Below are 16395 nucleotides of genomic sequence, written 5' to 3' on the forward strand. Positions count from 1 at the left end.
TGCATGTCCCACACAGCCCGAAAAACAATTGAGTTTTTAAAGCAAAAAAAATCGATTTGTTGGACCATCCTCCAACAGTCCCGACCTAAGTCCTAACGACTTTTTTACTTTTCAAAAAGAGAAGAATTGGTTCTAATGCCGGGTCCAGGCCAAGCAGTGAAAGAAGACCAAACCAGTGACAAGACAGAAACATTCATGTTTTACGACAAAGTTGTGACAAATCCGATACATTTCTGCAACATTTTTGGAGCAAACAACAAAATTCGGAGACTTTTCAATGTCCCGTCTCGAGTCGGTAAATATCAAAGTATCTATGTTTTGTTTGTATATTTTGCGACAAGTTGTCGGCGCAGTGTGGATGGCGTGTGCTGCCAACAGTAGGAGACCAGTGAAATCACACATGGTGAATAAAACTCATTCGCAACAACTAAACTTTTGACTTTGTTGTACCTTTGTCATTGCGGTCTGGACAATTTGTAGCAAGTTTGTCTACTCAGAAGTCTCCATTTTTTGTGACTAGTTCGTCTTGTTTTTGTCTCACAATCGTGTTTACTTTTTGTCGCCTTGGTCTGGATCCGGCATAAGGGATGCGAAAATACATTTTCCTTCGTGGAGAATACTTCGAAGAACAATAGTGTTTAAACCGAAACGCCCTCGAGGTTTCGAACCGATGCCTCTAAATAGACGAAATCATCAGGATTTTTCTTAATTATGGGTCGATTGGAACCAAACTCGGCACGTGGATAGAGGTACCTGAATAGAGTCCTCAGACGAACAGACAGACAGACGAAAGTAAGAAGTTTCACTTAAAATATGCGCACATATTGCACACACAATTTTATTTCTACAAGACAACGCTTGTTTGAGTGTTATAAATGCTTTTGTAAAAATATCTTTTTAACTCAATAGAATTTATCCTTAACAAAAAATAAAAACACAGACACCATTTACTTTAACATTCAAAACTTTTACTATTTTTAATCCATTTTTATCTATTTCCATATGATTAATGGTCATCGTCAATCGTTATCGGCAGCAAACTGCATTAAAAAACTTTACCATATCCGAATAATCAATCATCGGGCTGCGACCCTCAGGGGCATTAACTCTGCCGTTGCACCTAGAACCGTTGAGATATGCGATTATCTGCCGAGTCGTGTTGCGGAAGGTCGAAGTAAGCCGGGCTCGAACTGAGAAATTCCGTACATCGTAATAACAAATTCAGTCTGAGGCTCTAGGCGAAATTTCATCATCGAGAAGGCAAAATTTCAAGGTTGGCTTAAGTCAGTAAGTACGGTGGATCTTGAAGGAACAAGAGAACACCTCCCATAAAAAAAATATTAGATTAAAATGATTATACTGAGTGTCTCAGTATTCCGTGGACATGGAACTACTATGGTATTTTTGGAATCAAAATACAGTAGATGCTCTGTTATGTGAACTAATAAAAACCAGGTGTGTTTATAAAATGGAATTGTTCGTATAATCGAATATATATCTTAAATAATAAAACCTAACATTTATAGTTTATTAAAATATTGTCTAATCTGTTTCTGCACTTTTTTTTGCAGCTAAGCTTTTCTGCAAAGCCTTATCCCTTCATTTTTGATCCATGAGTTGAATTAAGGGAGTTACATTAGGCGGCATATAAACTGCAAAGATCTTCCCATTATTAGCCGCTCATACACGCAAGGGATTTTATCAGTTCCGCAGTCCAGATATGACATTCCATATGTGCCGACTAGGTCGTTTAGAGTACAGAGATTTTGTTATTTAAAAATGCACATATCTGATCTTTCATCAGGTTAGAACTCACAATAATCGGGATTGCCACATATCGGATATTTCTCCGCATCTTTTAAAAATCCCTTGCGTGTATGGGCGACTATTGGCTCGTACCTTTCTGCAGGTGGATGGCTTGGTTTGGCATTATCCAATCACAATATGACATTTTCGGATAATTTTTTTACTTTTAAATATTTTTTACCTAAAAGACTAACGCTATTTTGCTTAGTCGTACAATAACCAGTTCTCAAAAACAGAAGTCAGACCCGCATTTTTTCGAAAAATCGTAATCGACAGGAAGAGCAAAATTTTTGAAACACCTTGGGTTTTTTGCTTTGCCTAATACTAGAGGTTTAACCTTATGTTCTCCAGTAGCATTAGTACATCCGAGAAAAGTAAGCCATACTTTTTCAGCTTCCCTTCCTGGTGCTATTTTTTCATCATTTGTTATAGTATTTACAAAGTCAATTGAAAATTGAAAGTACAGGGATTCTTAATTCGTTTGTCCCGACGATGCCGACAATAGCGCCGACAAAGACAGTGCCGAAATTAAGAGTCCTAATTTATTTCAATTGTCTTCGGAAAAACTATAGTAATGTTTTCTCGGTAAGTAATTTCCAAAAAAGACCAGCTTCGTCTGTATTATAAATCTGGTCATTTGTTAGGTTTAGATTATTTATTATTGTATTCGTCGTTCGTCGTTATTAGAGGTTGCCTCTGTTCACTCTATAGAACCTGTAATGTTACATTTCTACTGTTCATTGTAATTAATCTTCTTCTTCTTCTAGTGCAGATCCATTAATGGATGTTTGCGATAACATTTTCCATTGCTTCTCTGTTCCGGGCGGTGTGTATTAACGACTGAACATCAAGTAGCCCCTTCCACTGTCTGATATTCCTCAGCCAAGACATTTTCTTCCTTTCGATACCCCTTCGGCCTTCGATCTTGCCTTCTATCAACAAATGCAAGAATTGATATTTGGGGTATCGCATTATGTGTCTCAGGTATGCGGTCTTTTTCTTTTTAATCAATTCAAATAATTCACGCTCTTTGTCAACGCGTCTGAGAATTTCCTCATTTGTCAATCTAGCCGTCCAAAGTTGTAATTAATAGTTCATATAAAAGATGTTCAGACAATCGACCGTCTACTGTAAGTTCATTGAACATTATTTTTTATTTTTATTTTTCAATTTATTTCTATACAAAAGTCGGGGGCATGGGTAAGACACTTCTAGAATTTATACCATCCTACAGGAGAACACAGTACGAAATGAAATAATACCAAACCAGAATGCGAACTTCGTGGAAATGAAGACATAATAGAGCAAGACGTTATACAAGGTATTAGCAAACTAAAAAACAAATAATCAGCTGGCATCGATAACATCCTTAATGAATTAATCAAGTATGGAGGTTCGGAAATTGCACGGGAGACCTTAATACTCTTCCAAAAGATCTTAAAATACAACAAGACGCCCAGTAAGTAGAAAACAGGTATAAATATTAAAAATATGCTCCGTGCCCCATATACATATAAAAAAAGCAAAGAAAGACAATCCTTCTAACTACAGGGGAACAACATTGCTGTGCTCTATGGCTAAGTTGCTAACAAAAATATTAACACAAAATCTGAGTGAACAATTAAACATAAGCGAAGAACAACAAGGCTTTACACCCAACAGATCAACGGTGAACGCGATCTTTATACTGCGTCAATTATTTTTGTGCTTTGTTGATCTGAAGCAGGAATTTGATAGGGTTCGTATGACAGATTTCATAAGGATCCTACAATAATATCTCTGAAACGTATTGCCGATTAATAACGCAGCTAAACACTGAAAACTCCATATCAAAATTAAAACAAAAGACGGCCTTTCTGAAAATGTACCAGTCGCTGTCGGCGTGAGGCAAAAGGACAGCCTCAGTGCTACTCACTTTAATATCATTATGGATCAGATGATCAAAGATGTGAAACTCTTGAACATTCGATACTGAAGGATGCAGTACTGATGGCAGAGAACGAGGATGACCTACAGCGACTCCTTTACCAGGGTTGGAAAAAATTGCAATGTTTGAAATTGATTAAAGATTATTTGTAATGTTTTAAAAGAAATGGTATCTTCTATTCGGAGTAAAAATGTACTTTTGTGCCTCCCTGTAACGTCGGAATAGCTTTACGATGGTTCTTCGAAGGTACAGCATCGTCAAAAAAAGTATAATTTTTACTCCTAATAAAACAATACACAGTTGTTCGGAAATAGTCTTAAGTCGAGAATGAAATTAGTATGTATTATCTAATGTCAAAGTTTAATGTACTTACTGCAGAACAAAATGTCGGTAGGAATTTGGAAACATACAACCGTTCCAAACAAAATATAAAACAGCATATTTTCTGCCAACGATTAGAGATTCTCGGGAATGAAGATATAGTCTATATATCAGAAGAACCTAGTTCTGGGGGCACTAGACTTTGCGAATGATATGTATTCGAACAGCGAATTTTTGTCGCTTATACATAAATATTAAAATAAATCCCTGCGTTTAGCGGCCTAATGGATTTACACGAAATTGCTTCAAAAATCGGTCCAACATTTAAATTGATGTATAGATATTTTTATATAGTTTTATAACATTTACAATTTTTTTTTCGATTTATTATCTGTTATATCAGCTATAGAAATATTTTTCTAGTTTTCTAGGACACATTTTTATAACTTTTACAGTTATTTTTTTATTTATTATAAAGTTTCAATGTAATTATTTTTTTAAAATTTAAATCACGATTTAAATCATCTTATTTAAATCATGCCAACCCTGTCCTTTACCGACTAACAAATAAAGCTGAATCTCTCAACATGCAGATATCCGTGGAAAAAACACAGTCAATGGTAATAGCAATAGCGAGAAAACCAATCAGATGCAAACTCGTAGTTAACAACCAAACAATTAACCTGTCAATTTAATTACTTGGGCATGAATATCTCTAGTATAGTAAACGCCACGAATGTTTGGGAGTGATTCATCGGTCGCTACCGTGTGAACTAATCTGTTCAACGTCACATAAAACTTAATTCCAGTGCCGTGGTCTTTCAAGTCATATAATAATCAATATATAATCTGTTGTAATTTGTTGTTTTAACTGTCAAAGTCTTGTCAAAACATATATTTGGTTATAAATATAAAATGGAATGCCCCATTCGTCGCACTGCAAGCACACCAATGGACTGACGCACAAAAACGAATCAATCAAAGAAACGCGATATAGTATCGTCTTTGTCAATCACGCTAACATTTTAGAATAAGTAGGAGGAGCGCAGGCAGATGATTAGACCGGGCCTTTAAAAACCTACGTCTGCGGTAAAAATTTACGTTTTTAATGTAAAAATGATAGCGCGCGTGTCGATTCTAACTTCATCAAGGGATGAATCACTCCCAAACATTCGTGGCGTTTACTCTAACACAAATCTCTCAGACGAAGCAAAGGTCCAAGCAACAACCAAACAAAGCAGCACGAATATATGGCTACTTAAGAGATACCAAAGACATTATAAAGATAGACCGAACATCTCATTCATAAATACTCGTTGGTAGTGTATCAAACATTCCAATGTGTCAAACAAGGACAGAAGAGACAGAGAAGTCTAAAATTTCCGACCCCGGCGACTAGGCGCATTTGGATTGTTCTAATGGCCAGTGGCGTATCGTTTTTTGGAACGAATTTAATTAGTAAAATAAAAGTAAAGTAATTAGTAAAAAATTTTATTCCATATTAATATACTACATTAACACTTTTTCGTCAGATGAGTTTTTTTATAAGGTCTAATATAATAATATAATTAATATCCCACATATACTTATGTTGAAACGTTAGTAGGTAGTTTTCGAAAATCGCTCCAACGTCGATATTCAATTTAAACTTTCAGTTACTTCTATATAAACTTTCAGTTACTTTTGAATATTTACAGGGTCCGAAACAGTTCTATATTAGGTTTGTGGTTGGTGACTTTTCTTTCAATTTTTTTTAGAATATGGAGGCAATGGTAAAGCACATTTTAGGCATTTTTGTAATCATAGGTGGCCGAAATATATTTTCAAACTAAAGTTGTAGATTTGCTATTAAATTTTCATTCCAGAAATACCTAGGGTTGCCACCTGTCCTTTTTTGACAAAACAACAAAAACAAAAACTACTGAAAAACACTGAAAAGTTCACTTCGGACTTGATTTCGACTTCAAACACACCGTAAGCTAAACGTAGTACGCTATAACGGACCAAGGGCCATCGCGAGGGGTGGTGGGACGGACGATTCTAGACGTTTCAGCACATTAAACAGTAAACATGTCCTTTAATAGTAACGCATATATCCTCTGGTTAATAACCATATTATTACGCATGCTTCTTTAAAAATAAACTATTAATTTAATTAAGAAATTGAGATTTATTGATATCCGGTGAAGGTTTTAAAGTCACCTTTTCTGCAAATCAAACTAAGTAGATAGGCGCAAATTTAAGATGTGGCAATGTCGCCTTCTCTATCTCAGTTGGTTTTTACAGTACGTAGTCAACCTCCTATTGTTTGATCGGGTTAAAATGCACAATGTGATATCTGTTCTTACTAAATCTATGAGAGATAACATATGAAGAAATAAATTTATGTCAAAAGAAACTAAAGTCTAAGTAAAACATCAGAAACAAAGACAATATTCAGAACAACAGCAATGAAAGTATTAAGAAAATACGCGGAGCCACTCTAAAGAGATAGAATGCGAAACCACGACATCAGAAAGGAATTGGGAGTGCAAAACATAGTGAGGTGGGAAAGATCAAGAAGGCGTCATTGGGAAGACCATGTTGAAAGGATGGACCACGATAGAATAGCAAAATGGACGCGAACACGCCCAGACCACCTGGCAGGCCACTAAAAAGATGGTAGGAAAGTTGGACATTCACTTCACACGAGGCTTAAGTACTGGTTTTATACAAGGATAACTATTGCAAGAAGAAGAAGAGACAAAAGTGCATCGTTTATCCGTTAGAGGGCATCAAACTTCAAAAAAAAAAATAATAATAATAATTATCAAAAAACTTAGGCCGAGCGTGATGGGGACTTAAAGGAGGGCGCGCACTGCATCGGATCGGACCCATATACGTATTACTTTTTACAAATATACTCAGCCTAATCTCCAAAAAGTGAAGCCCAAACAGTGAAAGAACAATATGGAATTCTGCATAAGTCTATTTCACCCGGATATTCATTTAACTGAGCATGCCTCACCTGAAGAAGTTTTCATTGGTCGATGTTTTTAAAGGGAAGTGGTTGACTGACATTTCCCCTAACCTTCAATTTTATTTATATTTTTATTATTTATAACACATTATCATGGAGTTGGAAAAATATCAAAAAATAGTTGGAAACAATAAACTAAACAAAATCACTCTTTTACGCGCACAAATAAAAAGTAATCCAAACAGAACTAAAACAACAATCAATCGGAGTTTGGCGCAATCGCAGTTCAATCCATATCCGGGCGAAATAGACTTATGCAGTTTTAATATGGAGCTGGGTTATGTTGTCTTTTTCTTACGGCACAGAAATTGCACACGGGGTTAAATAGGGAACACTGAGTATATTTGTAAAAAGTAATACGTATATGATCGGACCGACCAGCAAAAGCGACTGCGACCATCGTACATATAGACGGCGCCGGCGTCCACTAAAACATTTCGGCCTGTAGAGGCCAGATTCCTACCTCTACCTATCTACGATAGTCGAGTCACCGCCTTCGCCGTTTCTTTACCTATACGGCCGAATTAAATTCCGGTTTATCAGTGCTGTTCTAATTTTATTCAAAACTTGTAAAAATATAAGGTAGATTAGACACAGTAATTTGTTGTTTTATTTATTCATTACAATATTTATTGTTTTATTATATCATTATAAAAGTAATTTCACCAAAATCTTCTTATTAGTTATTTAATTCGACAATTTAGTATGTACATTATACATTAACTAACACACTTAAACAAAACTATTTCAATTTACTTCTAATGGAGAATAATTTCAACCGGGAGTACCGCCGAGGAAATTCCTTACAGAAAAAGAATCATTAGAATGCCGAAAGAAGCGCCCCTATTAAACGCAATAATTAGCTTAGGAGATTTGCATATCATTAATTAAAGCAATTCCGCCATGAAAGAAAAAACGCTTCAACTTGATTTAAATCCACTTAATTATTGCTAGTCGTTGCCTTAATTTTAGAGACTTATTGAGTTTTTCAAACACAATTTTTTCTCTATTTAAATACTTCATTAGCAATTGAAGAGTGGAAATACCAAAGGGGGTAAGTGCCAAAATTATTTTTTCGAGATAAATGAGAAAAACACAGTAGAACTGAAACTATTTTGGTTCCAATTGACCCATAATTAAGAATCCTGATGATTTCCTCCATTTAGAGGTAAACGTCGAGGGCGTCATCATGTAGCCCGTCCTCAATTATGCCGAAATCGACCCACATTTTTTTTCAATATCAAATCTTTAGTCCCACCCATATCTTGAACTCTTTTCACAATTAATTACACAGAATTACATAGAAAGTAAATATAAGCGCCCGGAATAAACAAATGTGGTTTAAAGATGCCTGGGTTTCCACGGCCTCTGCGACAAATTTCGACAAGTTGAGTGGCATAAGTCAATCTGGTTGGATGGATTGGCTCATGAGCTTCAATAATATGTGATACTAGTACATGTTTACAACATTTTGATCAATTCCATTTATGACTGGAATTTAGACGGAAGTACTCCTCTGAGGAATACTCCTCTGTCGTTAGAATATTATGAAAAGATAGGGCTCTTTGAATTCCATCTACATTCCGAGTTTCAGCGCCCTAGCTCACATAAGGCCCGAGTTACGACGCCCCAAGGTCATTATCCAAGAGCAAAGACAAATTCTAAAAAGATTGAATTATTTTATAACAGTCGAATAGCGTTGTCTTAAGGACTGCTTGATTTTATTAACCATTTGGTTTCGATTCTGTTTTGTAATAAAAGTTGTCATATTAAACTATTTTCTAGTGGTTTTTACAGCGGATCCTATAACGCATTAAATGAAAATTTCTTTTAGTATGTATATAACACTTAATAAAACAATGCTATATGATAGCAAAAATATTATTTTATTAGACTTATACCCACCATGTAAGAGTTCTATAATATTCATATAACTAGCAGTCACAAGATCATATAATAGTTACTTAAACTTGTCTTATTAAAGTTGTATTACGTTGTATGATAGAATGTTTTATTGCGTTAAACTACGGTGCTGTATGCAACACTAGTTTTGCGTAAACTTGGGAAACTATAAGAACTTCTTGTTTATAAAAGACTAGCGTGTACCAGCGACGTCGTTCGCGTCGAATTAAACATTTGTAATGGTGATGATAAAGCAAAACAAGAATTTCCATTAACATACAAACTGGATAAAATTTTCTCACATTTATGTCAGCATGAGAAAAAAAAATATGGCGATAGTATTATATAACTTGGTAATATTTGAGGGGTAGTTTCATCTCGTTGGAATTTGACTTTCGAACAATCCGTTTGCCAAAAATAAGCTTTTTACGTCAAGCAGTTTAAGCAGAATCGTGGTTAAGAAATTACCCAACTTTTTGGAACACCCTGTATGATTTTTTTCAAAATTTCAAAATTTGTAAAAAAAACAAATTAATTATGCTTGTCCAAGCGTTTTCCTGAAAGACTAACCGTTTTTTAAATAACAAATATTGTAATATTTGAGGGGTGGTTTCACCCTCTTGGAACTGGAATTTCGAAAAATCCCTTCTTATCGAACTTCTACATCCTAGAATCAACATGTATGCCAAAATTGAGCTTCTTACGTTGAGTGGTTTGAGCAGGATCGTGATTAATCAGTATGTCAGTCACTTAAGGATTTTATATATTAGTATAGATATGATAAAATTGTGATTAACAAAATAAATTCGTTGTAATATCTGCATTATAAAACTGGTAATGTATAATATAACCCCATTTTAAATTAAATGGTATACCTAGTTATTTATTTTGTTGTTGTTGCAAAAGTAATATCTACGAAACGTATAGTATAATCAATCACAGCTATTATGAATTCTGGACAAAGTTGGAAAAAAGTTAACAAACGCAGTGGTAGTTATAAAAGAGCATGTAAGAAAAAACTCCTCGAAATTACGGCAAATAATCCCGAGAATTCCCTGGGTTCCCAAAGCTCCAATTTGAAAGAAGGTAGGCTGGATACCGTAGAGTATGAAAACCTATTAATGTCTTCATCAGACACAGCAGACAAAACAGTTCTAAAGTGCCTGCAAATTCTGCGTAATGATATATTTGTCCTATACCGTTTTATTTTACAACAAAGTCTTATTTAAGGGATTCATTTATAATAAAATGGTTGGATTATAATTCGCCGTGTTTAGGACAGCATTTTTGTATGGCCTATGGCCGCCATTATATGAAGCAAAATTAAAAACTAGGGCTGTACCGATACCGATACCCAGTAACGGGTATCGGCCGATATTTACTATTTTCCGATACTCGCAGATACCTAGTACTCAGATACCAAAGTATCTGTCAGATACTTTTTTCTTTTTAGAGGAACTATTAACAGTTTCATTGAAAAAAATGATATCTTCTTAATGGCCACAGCCTTAGATCCACGATATAAAGCTGGTTTATTCACTGGTGAAAACGAAAATGAGCAAACCGTAATTCAGAAAATAATAAATGTATTAAAAGATAATGCACCGCTAGCTTTACATGCTTCACAATTACAACAGATGTCTGATTCTGATACGGATACAAATACGAACTTTGATGAAGCCCCAGGAACCTCTGGTTCACTTATTCCCAATTTTAATCATCTATGCCTTTTGCAGGTTTATGTAAAGTTTTAAAACTAAAACAGTGCGTATTAAATATGCTTTACTTTCTTTTTTTTTCGAAACAATCGAAATAAAAATTAAACTTATACACCCTGTATAGTGTATACGAACTTTTTTATTTATTTTTATCTGCAGAATATGCTGCCGAAGTGTCCCGAATTCAATTCGGACCACTCTGTATAATCCAGAATGTAATATAAAAAAACTTCTTAATTTGGACATTTTATTGAAGAAATTGTTTTTTTTTTTTTGGAAAACCACTCATGTAAGAAAATCTAATAAATCAATCAATATACATTTTCAATTTTGTGTTATTTGAAAGTATAATTTAATTTTTAAACTTTATAAAATATAATTCTTGTTTTATTCTTGCAGATATAATCGGCTCGGAAAGTGAAGATAACCTCAGGAATACAATAGGTAAGAATAACTAACTGGTTTCAAGATCAAGTTCAAGCGATTCTTCTTTCGTGTGATTGACTTGCATTAATTAATGTTATGCAAATTTATGCCAGGGTAATTAATGCGTTTAATGGGGGAAGCTTTTTTCGGTATTTTAATGATACATTTTCTGCTTGGTATTTCCTCCGTGATACTCCCGGTTGCAATTATTCTTCATTAGAGATAAGCCGGATTAATTCTAAATAATATGTTAACACTATGTACTATGTGGGCACTAATCTGCCCTCATAGAAAAATTAACTAGCTTTAATTTATTTTGTATTATTAAATAAATTTTAGTCCTTATACCAGGTGGTACATCGTAGTTGGAAACATCGGAAATAATATGCAAATTTTGAACTATCCAAATATTGGTTCCTCTGTTGATTTTACAGCCAAGTCGTAAATAGGCTTTTTAAAGGTCTGCGTATGCTGAATACACATGCCATTTGCAATATGAACAATTTTGAACCGATTTTAACTAATCTAAGAAAAAGCAGTATTTTTAAATTGAAACTGAACAGGTAACAATGCAAAACCATTTCTGTTTTCTCTATAGAGAGTGAATTTATCATTTCTTTCATTCCTGTTTCTTTATAGAGAGCAATTTTCTGTAATTTTTTAAAAATATTTACAGTGAAGAGAAAAAAAAATCAAAAAATATAGTTTGTGCGGAAACCAGTCCTGTTAATTCCTAGAATTCGAGAACCGTTTAATATTAGTGATGTAAACTTTAGTTACTTATATGGACTCGTAACTACTAGTTACTTTTGGTAATAGGACTCGTTACTTTGGACTCGTTACTTTAGTTACACGTTACTTTGGTACTTAGTATCGTTACTTTATAATCGTTTTAATAGATGTATTAATATCTAATACAGTGCGACCTCGATAATCCAGACTAATTAAAACCGCGGTGATCCGGATTAGTAAATAAATAAAAATTAAATAGAACATACATGAAAACATTCAAAAACATTTTTTTTATTAAACTAACTTATTTTGTAAAATAATTTCTAATTTTTTGTTGCTTGTTCTTTTTTTGGTTCATTATAGAGGCCGCTTCCTTTAATCTTTGGAGGACAAGAACTTCAGTCAAAGGAATATCATTTTCTTCAGCCCACTTAATGCACACATTAAAACTTTTAACTGCTTCATCATTCTTAACAACCTTAACAGTCTGGTTTGTATTATTCATCTCGGAACCTTCATTATCACTTTCGCGTTGTTCATCTATACCATCTACGTCCGAGTCTACGTCTTCCAGTGGTAACAAATCCTCATCATTTTCAATCCAATTGGATATTTCCACATCCGTGAGATTTTGTTCAGAGAGAACATTCAGCATATTCGAAACATCTGTAAGAATATAAATTAACAATAAAAAGTATTGAACTCTAAACAATTGTATGTTCCTTACCTTTCACTTCTTCATTCAATGAGATGAGATTGAGTCGCAATTGACTCAAAGGAATCAGATCTTCAGCGTCATATTCAGTGTCCAAGTTGGTGTTTGACACGTGGACCATAATTTTATGCCAGCACTTTTTCAAGACTTCGGGAGAAACTTTTTCCCAAGCATTGTATAGTAGGCAAACAGCCTCCTTTAAATTGATGGTTTTCAGCAATTTAACAACGTTTTCTTCGTTACTAGATAATATATGGGCTAAAAGACTTTTCCGATAAAATAATTTTGTCAGTCTTATTGCATTTTGGTTCATAGGCTGCAAAAGTGCTGTACAATTCGGTGGAAGAAATAATGTCGTAAATTGTCCATCCTCACTAGTCAGCTCTTCTATAGACCCATGGCTAGAGGCATTATTGACGATCAGCAGGGCACGTTCAGGCAAATTAAAGCTTCTCAGATGACTTCTGGCTTGACGAATAAGGAGAAATGAAACCAGTCTAAAAAAATTGCTGTAGTCATCCATGCATTGGCAGATGATTTATATTCTACAGGAAGATTTACGTTTTTAAAAGCCCTTGGATTTTTTACCTTGCCCACCACTAACAGCTTCAATTTTTGTGAACCATCAGCGTTACAACATACCAGAAAAGTAACACGTTCTTTGCTTATTCTTCGACCCGGTGCGGTTTTCTCCTGAGAACGAACCAGCGTTTTCTCAGGCAACATCTTCCAATACAGCGCAGATTCATCTGCGTTGTATATTTGAGTAGGTCCGAGGTTTAATTCTTTTATCTTCTCTGCGAATGCAGTAAGGAAAGGATTGACGGCACTTTGATCATTTGACAGTTTTTCGCCGCATACTTTTAAAGCACGCAGACCATGTCTTTTTCTGAAGTTAGATATACAGCCTCTACTAGCTCTAAAATTGTCGTTCCCATAGGTTTCAGTGTAAAGCTGTCTTGCTTTGGCAGATAAAATTTCATAGGAAATTGGGACGTGCCTTGACCGTTGCGTAAAAAACCAAGCATACAAACAAGTTTCCATTTCTGGATATTCGGCTTTTCGTAGGGTCTTTCTAGCGCCAGGACCAAAATCACATTTGGCGATAAATCTAGAAGTTAGTTACACAATACATGTCTGAAATGATTTATAAAATGAATCATACCTTTTAAATTTCTGTTTGTTTTTTTATATCAGAAATTGTTGACGTCCCTACTCCATATTCATTTGCCAACACTTTTCCACTTTTACCACGAGCTAGTCTTTCTAATACATCGGACTTCTGTTTAATTGTTAGTGTAATATGCTTTCGTTTAGATGTCATTTTAATATGTTTGTAGCCACGTAAAAAAGTGTTGATAACCTTATATACCAAACAACAAACAATTTATTGTAATTACTCTTCGGGCGCGATGCATTGCAAGCAAATCAAGAACGCATACTATTTATGTGAAGCCTAGAAGTTAAACCCGTCCGAATTTAGGAAGTTCGGGGAATCCCCCAGCACCGATTTAGATTTACATAATGTATAATATGTAATTTGAATGAAACTGTCCCCTAAAACGCAGGTCCGGATTACCGAGTGTCATAAAATCCGGATTACAAAGTACACAGTTACACAGTGCAACTGAAGTGCCTGTCCGGATTATTAAATAATCCGGTTTAATGATGATTCGGATTATCAAGGTGGCACTGTAATTAAAATATTAATAATAGTGAACAAGAAACGATGATTCAGTGAAGTCATGGTTGGCTTTGGAAGAAAGTTGCTTTTGACGTAATAGTATAAACGTCAAATTGTTATTAAATCAACATTTTGATAGTCTTTTATCTTTTGATTACTTTTTCAAAATGTCAACAACTTCAACTACTTCAAATAATAAAGGCATTTTAAAAAAGCAATTAAAAGATAAAAAAGGCTGCTAAAACTATCAAAATGTTGATCTAATAACAACTTGACGTTTATACTATTTCGTCAAAAGCAACTTTTTTCCAAAGCCCACCATGACTTCACTGAATCATCTTTTCTTGTTCACTGTTATTAATATCTTAATTGTATTAGATATTAATACATCTGGTATATTATGGTATTCTTGTATTTCGTCGATTTTAAAGTGAACTAACTGTTTCTATCTTATTTTTTTGTTAGAATGGGCATAATCAAGAGGGATACTGATACTGTGTTGGAAAAATAAGTTAATTAAGGGCATATTTTTTGGTATTTATTATAATTTTGCTAATATCTTCGGTTTGAAAGAAGATATCAAGATGCGGTTTTCGCTGACTTTTTAAGCTTTTACTACTCTTTACTATCAGCTAAAATTACATATACTATCGTATTTAACTTTTTTGAAAAAACGCACTGTTTGTTAAATTGTAAGAAAGCGCCCCCTAGCGTCTACGTTCAAAACCTTATTATTATGATTTTTATTGTATAATATAGAGTAAGAAACTCTCTTTTAAACGAGTCCTCGTTTATTGGATTCTGATCATCCAGTCCGATGTTTTTAACATTTAAATAAAGATAGATCTAACCTTCCCCCACCACTTTATTTTGGCAGATAGGGGAAAATGGTTCTAACAAAAAAAATCCAAAATTTACTGAAGATTATGAAGCTATTATTTATAGTACCCATTATCTGGGCAAAATTCTATTTTCTTATTTTTCATAGCAGTTGCGCCCCCTATAGCAGCCATTTTACAAACTTGAAAATAATTTCCAGCAATTTCTCTTAGCCCCTTTAGTTATAAATATTTTTCCCTAAGTCCTACGCCTAATACTTTCCGAGATACAGCCGAGAGCTATTCTTAGTGGGACACCCGGTACATTTAATTTGAGTAAATAATTATTTCACGTTGACTTGATTTTTCTTTCTTTTTTCAATTACCACCAGTGCTAAAAGTAAATGACTTTTACCATCAGTGACATAATGTCACATTTTAGGCACTTACAGCATGCGTTAAAAATTACATTTTTACTGACGTTTGTAGAAAAAACATTTTTTTACTCAGCAATTCATACAAAATAAACTTTAATGTCCTGAAGCACCTTAGTTGATTGCACCTTTTTTCAGTAGTATCTACTTCTATCACGTGCCGCAGTAAATATTTCAAATAGATCAATTCAATTTTATCGGATTCCAAAAGAAAAACTAGCTATGAAACCATTGACATAATATTAAATGGGCACTCTAAAAGGAGATATAACACATAGCGGCAATCGAGCTCGCGGTAGTTCTTCTAGTTGAAACAACAGGGAACGGCTACAGGAAGAGATGATATACAGTAGTATAAAAATAAATTCAAAGAAACCGTAGCTTCATAGCAACCAACAGAAATATTTTCAGTTGCCCCGTATAAGGGAAGTATACGGCATATTTGGGAACGGCTATCGCGTTAGCTTCAATAGGTGTAACATCACGTATTAGGTACTGAAGACTGAAGTCTTTATTATTTTGAGATACATTAAACTATTTAACCTCTTTGCATTTAGTATTAATTAAAATGACAAAGGACGGACTTAGGAGTATACCAACTAAATTTGCAAGGCCCGAAGGAGTTTTATTATATCTGTTAAATTATACTTTATGGCCTGTGTCCCATGAATGTTGTGAAATTTTAAAATAAGTTTTGTTCTTTAATTCGCTTTAACCTAAGTAACTTTATTTTAAGTGGCTTTTCCACAGGAACATTGGTAAATAGACAACTACATCAAAATTCACCTTATATATTAGGTCTATATTATACTTCACGAAGATTGAGAGTTCTGTGGAACCGTCGCAGATACTGGCTTTTGTCATTCCCGAGGATTAACCAATGGATGAGTGCA

The 16395-nt window shown here is 34.3% G+C and overlaps 2 protein-coding genes across 6 annotated transcripts in view; one reads left to right on the forward strand and one right to left on the reverse strand.

Moving 5' to 3' along the window:
• LOC115874979 (protocadherin-like wing polarity protein stan) overlaps window positions 1–16395 on the forward strand; it is a 273618-nt gene that overhangs the window by 86009 nt on the left and 171214 nt on the right. For all 5 annotated transcript variants that reach the window (XM_030890292.1, XM_030890290.1, XM_030890294.1 and 2 more), the window contains one exon: window positions 11093–11137. The gene's annotated coding sequence lies outside the window, so the exon portion shown is untranslated. The remainder of the gene's footprint in view (window positions 1–11092; window positions 11138–16395) is intronic.
• On the reverse strand, window positions 11739–16366 carry LOC115874996 (jerky protein homolog-like). Its single transcript, XM_030890308.1, has 5 exons — window positions 16314–16366; window positions 13171–13677; window positions 12579–13063; window positions 12190–12517; window positions 11739–11769 (listed from the first exon to the last, which is right to left on the reverse strand). Exons 1-5 carry the CDS (start codon window positions 16364–16366, stop codon window positions 11739–11741), a joined length of 1404 nt encoding a protein of 467 aa, XP_030746168.1.

Source organism: Sitophilus oryzae, unplaced genomic scaffold (genome assembly GCF_002938485.1).
Source record: "Sitophilus oryzae breed Bouriz unplaced genomic scaffold, Soryzae_2.0 scaffold_130_pilon_pilon, whole genome shotgun sequence".
NCBI lineage: Eukaryota > Metazoa > Arthropoda > Insecta > Coleoptera > Curculionidae > Sitophilus > Sitophilus oryzae.

Coding starts and splice junctions, on each gene's coding strand:
- LOC115874996 (XM_030890308.1), bottom strand. CDS start 16,366: ATGACAAAAGCCAGTATCTGCGACGGTTCCACAGAACTCTCAATCTTC. Junction 13,678..16,313: donor GAACTCTCAATCTTCGTGAA/GTATAATATAGA, acceptor ACTAACTTCTAG/ATTTATCGCCAAATGTGATT. Junction 12,518..12,578: donor ATTGAATGAAGAAGTGAAAG/GTAAGGAACATA, acceptor ATATTCTTACAG/ATGTTTCGAATATGCTGAAT.